Below are 9,135 nucleotides of genomic sequence, written 5' to 3'. Positions count from 1 at the left end.
GTGTGCTTGTGAAAATCTGGTGAGGGGTGGCAAGAAGACAGTTTTGAAGATTTTTTAAAATCCCCACAACAACTAAACCACCAAAACCCTTTAAAAACCAATGCTGGTAAGAGGACCCCTTTCAGATAATTTCTTACAGCTTTGATGCCAAACATCTTTCTCAGCAGGACCAGCCATTTCTCTGAAATGGTATTTCTCATTTCAAGAACCATTTCCTACCTTTATAATATAAAACTGGCAGGACCATTCCTCAGGTGGGTTTATGCAAGAACACGTTTCTCTAGTCACGTGAACACAAAGTGCTTCTCTCAAGAATTACCATAAAATAAACCAGAAATAAACCCCTTCATTTGTACCTCCCTATTACATTTTCCTTCTCTGCAAGATTCCCAGGCAGAAGAAACACTTAATGATCAAACATCCTAACTGGTACTGTTTATTCCTAAAAGAAAAGCACAATAATAAACCAAGAAGTACTTCAGTCAAATGATAATGGACCATGTGCCACATTTTGCAAGCTAGTAATCTGTAGATACCAGAAGATTATTAAAAAGAACTAGATACCTTGTCTGTTCTTACTGTCACATAGAAGACAGTACCTGGTGTCAGTTTTGCAGTTGGAATTATACCAGTAACATAAAAAAATGGTCATCCATGCTGAAAAAGGCACTTGGCTGCTGCCTACTGGTCTACCTGAAGCTCCAATTCCAGAAGGTTTGCAGCCTGGAAATGAAAATATCAGACATATATCATGAAAATATCATGTGCATATCATGGTACAGGATCTATCATTATACTATTTGCACCATGTATCATATATATGAGTAAGGTCAGCAGTGAACCTCACAGCTTACATTTATCTGTAAGCAGAGGAACAGGAAAAGAGTAATTATTCAGTAGCTTTTATTTTTCTCAACTTCTGAAGCATTCAGATTGACAACAGGCCCATGGAACAACTGATGCTCTTCTGCCAGCTGCCTTCAATAACTGGTGTTACTGAAGTTACAAACCGTGCTTCATATTGAAATTATGAACTGTTTTATAGAAAGCATGTACAGACAAACAGTTCACCACCAGGTGGCAGATATTCCAACTTCAACAATTTCAAATGCTAAGTGGGCCCAAACAGCAGCAGTGATTTAAAAAATACCCTTTACCTGTCACCCATTTTAGAAAAGCAAACTTCTTTTAATTATTATCTTATTAAATTTTTTATTTTATTCTATTTTAGAAAAGACATTCCTCTTCTAGTTTGACCAAGTCCAAGGACGCATGGGATAGATGCTACCATGCCCCAGGATACAGCCTATTGATAGTTTAAGAAGTACCGTGTTACACTAGAAGTTTTAATCCTCAGATAAATTCTTGTTAAGAAAAACATGTCTTTTTGTTTCATTACGGACCTTGCTAGAGAGAGTAAATATCTAACCCAACACTTGCTCATTTACACCTGTACTCTTCTGTAAGCTAAACCCTACATGGGACAAGTAATTTCTTACCAGTCCAACCATGTTGGTTTAGGATAATTACATTGATCCACCACAGCATTTATGGATAAAACAAAAGAAAGAAAATGAAAATACTGCCACGGCATTTTGAGAGTGCTTAATTTACTCTAATAAAGCTACTAAATCCTTCCTGTAAGAGAGAAAAGCATCATAAGCTATTTCCACATGATGGGGTTTCTTTGTAAGCTGTTTATTTAAGCTCAGTACCACAATTTTGTGTGTTTGTGTAATGTGTTATTGCAAATGCTGCAAGGCAGGAACCATTTTTTTCCTGTACTTGTAGAGGGTTTAGCATGCTGGTACAGACAAAGCACTCTATCAAGTAACAGAGGGTCATTATCACAATAAGTCAAGGTGCTTTACAGACAGTTTAATAAGCTTTGAGAAGCAAGTATTTATTGGGAACAAAGAGGGAGCTGAGAGACAACCATGAAGTGAATGGATTCTTAATGAGTGTATTAACTTCCAACAGTCCTAACATTTCATAGGCCCTATGATATGGACTTTGGATAATATAAACCTGAGATTTTACTCCTTCACTCATTATCCATCTGAAAATCCTGATTACTGACAGATCAACTGAAGCCCTGTTCTTCGTTTAAGTCCAGTGTATTTTCATGACTTTTGTAATCTTTGTCATTACAATATTTTGCATTTTTCCCCACTAATACTTGCCATCAAAAAGTAAGAAAATGACTACTTTTCTAGGTTATCTTCTACGTGGGCTAAGATCACCTGGGAGCTGCTTAAGCCAAGACCTATTCAAGTTATAATTCACTCTGTTTTATACGTCTTATTGGTACTTGCTTCACTGTGCAACTGCAAAATGAATATAACAAAAGTTCTTTATATTTTACAGAACTCTTCCTCAGTATGCTTCTGAAAATTAAAACACAGAACTTATCACTGGACTATAAGATTACACAAAGTGTGTACAATGGACACACTTTAATCTCAGCTATTATCAGATCTGTGTTACTCTGTTCCTATTTCATTTAACATGTGGCTCAGGTCTGTTGGATGTATCAAGAATTACGTTTCATAAACTATTTATTCTGCACAACCCAACTACTGTATGGCTCATGGTATCACAGCAATTTTAAAAAATGCTATTTTAAAGATTTGCAAAATACCCACTTTGTGTTTGTTCAAATATATTTGTTGTATACTTTCACAAATTATCAGACCATCAAAATACATTTTGAACATAAAACCAACACAATTAAAGAAACAAACCACTGCAATTTAATAGCAACAATCTCACTTCACAAGATAATAATGATGTAAAATGCAAAGGAATCTGAAAAAGAATGCAATTAAAAATGACCCATTTAAGACAACAGAGAGTTCAAAATTAAATAGCACGATAATTCTAGTACGTGGAAATTCTAACCAGATGCAGCATTCTGATTAGTGACACTGTGTTACCAGCACTTACTGACATCTGACAAATACTATTCCTTTAAAGCAGTATTTTTCTGTTCAGTGACCTTGCACAGACAGGCCCCAGAGACAGTTCACATGTGGTCAGTAGCAAAATTCCTAAATAGAAGAGGAAGGATCTGGAACACATGATGAATAAACCATAACTTCCTGCCAATATGGTGATTTCAATATTCAGCACACTCCACAAATATTATTTTAGATTTCTTTTACAACATACACCACTTCCAAACATAAATCAAAGCAAGACAGAGGTGAAGTGACTTTGTGGATGGAGAGGAGCACTGGCCTGGCAACTAGGAAATCAGGATTTGGTTGCTGGCTCAAGCCCAGATCCCAGTTAAGACATTCAGTAAGACAGAAATTACAAAACTGGCCTTCTAAGAAAGCCCTGAAATCTACTTAAAAAAAAAAACAACCCAATGAATCCAAGTCAGGGCTTATTATTAAAAATTAAATAGGACCTATGTAATACTTTCTCTAATCACTTTGGAAATAATGTAATAGTTAACTTTATTAAGCATGACTGCTGCTGATGCTGCATATAACAATTAAACATGATAAACTGAATGTATACAAAGGATTCCACAACAGTGAATGTCAAACTTTCCCTTCTTTGAACCTGATTCATGAAGAAGTGAGAAGTGTGCTATGAGCACCCACAGAAATCTCAGAAAGAAAACTGGTCCCACAGGAAGTGTGACTCCATAGCAAATTTTAGTGATACCAGGATTTCATTTCCAAGGTCTTCAATGATACTTAAGTAAATAGTTATATATTTATCAAGACAGGGAGGATGCTTTTCTGAAAAGTGGTCTTAATTTCAGTATTGACTGAAGTTCATGAGAACTGCATGAGAAAGTATGTAAGTCACCGAAGCATAGATACATACGCACAGCAAAGTGAACCCAAAGTATTTTTCTCATTAAATAACATAAAATAATGTGATGACTATCAACAGAGGAAAAAATCCACAAAGGTATTTTTTGCAGTTTATTTTCAATTATAATTTTTGGATAACCAAGCAGCTCTGTATGGAGAAAGCACAGAAGAGTCATTCTGGCACTTTTGGATAGTATATTATTATTTGTTTTTTCTTTCCCAAAATTTTTCTAGACACATTCAGTCCACTTGCTCGGTCTATAGTCCATTTTATATGAGCGTGATTAGCTCATATGATTCCAGAGGAAACTAACAATATATACAGTCAATGAAACTATCTTCTTGGCTACTCTGGGCCCTTTAAAATGACTTCTAAGTCTATCCTGGCTAAACAGAATCCACAATATACATGATAGCTACAGAATACACTGTATTGAAATGAGAAATGCTCAGCACAAATTGGGACTCTTGGCATGCAGCTTAAAATAAAAGGTAGAAGTTCAGAAATTTATAAAATCTCAAATGGGGTCAATTAAAAGGAGTTAGCAAAAGAAGGGACTGTTCATTGTTACTGTAAAAAAGGCACTTTGAGTAAATGGGACCAGAATTGGAGGAATCTTAGTCGACACAAAGTTCAGTTTGGTTTCATAAAAAGGCTTCAATGCTAAGGGATGCTACTCAAGTTTCCTGCAGTTTTACATTAAAATAAATTGCTGAGTAGTTTATAATAAAGGACATAAAATGTTTACAACCAACTTGTAAAATTAAGAAAAGCATAGTATAAGCAAATATTACTAAAAGCAGCAATGCATAGCCTTTCATTAAGATAATGCACAATTTTGGACACCATGTGTCAAATTCTTATTTTTAAGATACTTTCAGTAGCATTATCAACATAAAATTGGCCTACAAAACAAAAGCTTTACCAGCTCCCATTCATAAGGAGATTGAGGTCATAAACCAACCAAAAACAACTTGTCAGTATTTTCAACATCCTGGATGACCAATATCAAGTATATGGAATAATAATCACACTCTTTGTTCAGCTCTCTCACTGGAGGCAGCTGTTAAATCAGAGGAATGATTTTAACTCTTTTCTAACATTTACACAGTAATGCATTTAAGTTCTTTCAAATGTTGCTCACCACAGTTTGTTTTTCTCGTTTCTCTCCACAACAAAACAAAAACCAAGAAAGGAAAAAAAAAATCAAGCACTTCCACAGAAAGAATATTTGGCAATTTAATACTCCACTGAAGGGTGGATTTTCACAATAGCTCACTTCAGATTGAAAGTCATTAGTGGTCGCTCCTCTCGCTTCTGCCAAGGACTCTTCTTATCTTCACCTTGGTCATCTTCCTCATCCTCCTCATCCTCCTCCTCATCTTGAACTGATGTTCCATGTTCAGGACTAGTTAATGGCTCTGGTTTGGTATCCACAGTTCTCGTTTCCTCCTGCAGGCTGGGCAGCTGCACGCCACTTCTCTTACTCGTGCCTTCTAGTAGGCATCGTAGAGCATTGTCCTCAGGGCTACAAACCGCTGTTCCACACTCACTGCCACTTTGGTCCATATCATCCAAGTACACAAGCTGTGTGTAAGCTGTGCTATCTGAAACCTTCCGCTCTCTCTGCTGGTGCTCCTGCACTGGTGGGTGACTCTGTGGCGCAGACAGATGATCTCCTCTTCCCTTTCGGGCAGATTTTGGTTCATTCATGTCAACGCCAGAGTCCAAACTGGCATCGTTACTCCCATTCCTACCAGCTCTTTGGAGATCAATGTATGAATGTCTAACATGAGCATTTGAACGTCCATCTAGAGAAACAAACCATGCTCGAGGATGAGGCAATGGCTTTCCACCTCCTAATTCCATCAAAGCCTTTTCTGTAAGAAGCTGCACTTCACTATTCATTTGAGCCAGGGATGCATCGTTGAGTGAGGCAGGAATGGAAATAGATTCAGACATGGAAGCATTCTGTTGACTCCACTCAGCTGCACCTGCATCTTGCAAATGTTGCTGAGATATTGCTTGGGATGCTAACTGCTGGGGTTGCAGCTGTTGTGGGGGGTGTGGAAAAAGTCGTGCATGAGGGTTAGGAAGCTCAGCCTGAAGTCTTTCTATATCAATCTGCTGGTCAGCTGGGACAACCAGTGGCTGGCTAACAAAAGGATGCTCTCCTGGCAATTTCATGTAATGACCGGGGATGACCAGTGCAGGCAAAACTTTTCTGTAAACACTGTCATTGACTTGGTCAACAGAATTGCAGCAGATTAACTGACCTGGTCGAGGGAAAGATGTAGGTCTTTCAAGGTGATCAACTGAACGAGACATCATACAATCAGTAGGTCTGCAGTCCAGCAGCTCTTTTTCAGGAGCTGAAGGTGTGGGGTATATTTGTTCCTGAATATTGTATTTACTTCCAGTAGCAATATGATTCATAGATACTTGAATTTCTCTCTCTTGCTTTTCAAATAAAGGCTGAGACAGCATAGCATTGTAACTCCTCCTATACTCATCTTTGATAGGGGACTCATAGCCTTCAGCTGTTTCTGTAGATTTTCTTGTCTTTAAAGGAAAACTATCTGCTGACTTGTGGTAGTCTTTCCTTAGAGACCCACTGGGAGTCAGGTCATCCAAGGAAATTCTGCTCTTGTCTTTCTCCTTCTCAGAGTGCAGTTCTTCTCGGGAGCTAAACTCCTGGGAAGTGCTGAATGAGTGTTTGAGCATAGGCGTATGCATATCTGCTTCTCCACTAGGTGATGCCATCTCCATGTGGACAGCGCTGATTAATTCCTTTGCACCTGAGTTTTCAGTGTGTCCATTGCTAGCAACGGACAATCCGCCAGGAAATTCCGACTCACGACGTGAAAAGATTAAATTTATATGGGACATTGAGGTTGCCTGATCCTTTTTAGAAGTGTCCAGTGCTGTTGAAAGCTGCAGCTTCTTATGATGCTGACGTGGTCTTAAACATTTTCTTCTACAAAAGCCAGTAAAAAAGAAGTTACACATTTATGACTGTTTTACACAGAAACAAGAGCAGCAAGTGTGTTTTAATGGGAGATTTTTAAGCAGTGATTAGTATTAGGGGAATTGTACTTCTATTACATAACCTAACAATTAAAAGCTTATTCCAGCAGCGAAGATAAAATTTAAGAATAACTAATGTCAATTGGGAAATATCTCATGCACCAATTATAAACTGGAGCAAATATCTGGAGGAGGCAAATATCAAATCACTCATTAATATACACATGCTGATATAACATTCATTTTAATGTAAGACCAACAGAAAGATCACTTGCAAATACGTGAGGTGTCCCTGCCTATGGCGGGGGGATTGGAACTAGATGATCTTAAGATCCTTTCCAACACTAACTATTCCATGATTCTATGAAATGTATTACAGGTACAATGACAGACAGCTTGTACCTATGCCCATGTTTGACAGGAGGTGTTAGAACATCTTACAAGAAAATCACAGGTACAGATGCATATGATTCACTCAACTCTACCTGCTGCATGTAATCAGGAATGTATGAAATTTGATTTCACTGTTTCTTTTTCAAGCCTTTGCTTCCCTTCCCCCTCTCCCAAATTTCCAAAGTGAAAAAGTTTCAATACAAAAACTTGTAATTTGACAAGCACAAAACCCCTTCTATTTCCAACACAAACTAAGTAACCAGGGTTGTGAATCTTACCTGCAATAATACAAAAGCAGACACAGCAAGACTAGAAGTATGAGAGCCATTCCTCCTAAAATTGCCAAAAGAAACACTGTGTGATAGCTGGTAATGTCGTGAGTTACAACGGGACCTGGAGGGCCAGAAAAGAGAACTTAGACCTGTGACAACATGCAAACAAGAAGCAGAATAACACTTAAACAGAGAGCAACATCCACCCCTGTTATGAGGGTGATAAGTGAGCAACACTGCCGCTCATAGCCCTGGTGCCTATTGAGCAGACCATCTCTGGATCAGGGAGCAAGTTGTGGAGAAAGCATGTGGTGGTTTTCAGGACTGCGAGCCCAAATAGATCATTCTGTGGAAAAGCAGTTAGTTTCAATGGGAGTATGTGCCAGTGAAGGCTGCTTTCCAGTTCCTGATGCCAACACAGTGCACCAAAGCTCTCATCATTGCAGAAAAAAACCATTACAACATCTTCCAGCACTGTAATGCATGCAGCAGCCCTGTGGCAAACAACTTCTCTTTAACAACACCTGCGGTGCTTTGCACTAAACAGTACATACAGTGCAGTACAGGATTCACTGGAAGATGCATTGGTGCCCTGAAGTCTAGATCAAGCCAAGCCAAGCAGATCTTCAGTAGCTTTAAAAACCAGGCTGCCAATGAAACAGTGTTGTTAACTCCAGGTTTCAGTAATGCTTAGTAAATGTTCTAACATACGAAGGAATGCACACACATGAACAGCATCTGTTCACAATTATGCATGTGGAACCCTGTTGGTTTGTAAAATCCTTATCATGATTTTGACATAACAGCCCAAATGTTCATCTGCAGGCAAGGAGGTACAGCACCAGCTGACAGAGTAACATGCACATATTGTGAAGGACAGCCAACTTGGCCAACATTAAGGTTCTAGATCATGAGGTTTGTAAAACCTCATCTGTGGATCTTGAGTTGTCAGCAGAGCCACTGCTAGGAACACAATGCTCATTTTTGCCCATTTTTTGAGGTAAGAAATTAAATAGATTCAATGAGGAGATAAAATAAGCAAAGACATTAACCTCATTAAAAACAACATCAATTATATGGCATTTGGGGAATACAAATATTTATACATTCTGGCCCACCACTACCTTTATATAATTGATTGATATTGTTGCTTCAGGACATTAAGCAAAAAGAAGAGATGAACCACTTGAATTTTTTCATGGAGATACTGTTCTCATTACCATAAAGTTTTAGGAACACAGATCTAGCCCCGAGAAAGAAGGAAAAGTAAAATACAAGTAGAAATTCTGCCATACAAGTGAACCTTCAAGGACAAATAAGCCTTCTGTTAGTGTTACACAACTTCTAACCTTAAGAGTTACAGGAACAGTTTCATGGCTAGTGTAACTTCCTTGCAGTCCGCAAAATGTCTGATTCAGAGCAGTTGCTTTTTTTTAAAGTACAATTCTTTTGTAAAGTTCCATTAAATTCAGTATGAGAGCTTATCCAGATCTGCACCTGCCTCTAAGCTCTGCTCACCAAGGACTCAGCTGAATATTCCAGCAGTTTCATTTGATATAACCTCAAATAAAAAGCTTGCTTATCATGGAACAACTTCATGGCATATACA

At 38.2% G+C, this 9,135-nt stretch overlaps 1 protein-coding gene across 2 annotated transcripts in view; it reads right to left on the bottom strand.

The window, feature by feature from the left end:
- Window positions 1–3,931: 3,931 nt before the first annotated feature.
- The window catches only part of FAM171A1 (family with sequence similarity 171 member A1), a 94,512-nt gene continuing 89,308 nt past the window's right edge, over window positions 3,932–9,135 (bottom strand). For both annotated transcript variants that reach the window (XM_034063026.1, XM_034063028.1), the window contains 2 exons: window positions 7,533–7,647; window positions 3,932–6,811 (listed from right to left, as the gene is read on the bottom strand). In XM_034063026.1, the coding sequence (XP_033918917.1) occupies window positions 5,110–6,811; window positions 7,533–7,647 (1,817 nt within the window). In that variant the 3' untranslated portion in view covers window positions 3,932–5,109. The remainder of the gene's footprint in view (window positions 6,812–7,532; window positions 7,648–9,135) is intronic.

Source organism: Melopsittacus undulatus, chromosome 1 (genome assembly GCF_012275295.1).
Source record: "Melopsittacus undulatus isolate bMelUnd1 chromosome 1, bMelUnd1.mat.Z, whole genome shotgun sequence".
Lineage (NCBI taxonomy): Eukaryota > Metazoa > Chordata > Aves > Psittaciformes > Psittaculidae > Melopsittacus > Melopsittacus undulatus.
This window is presented reverse-complemented; position numbering and strand designations above follow the sequence as displayed.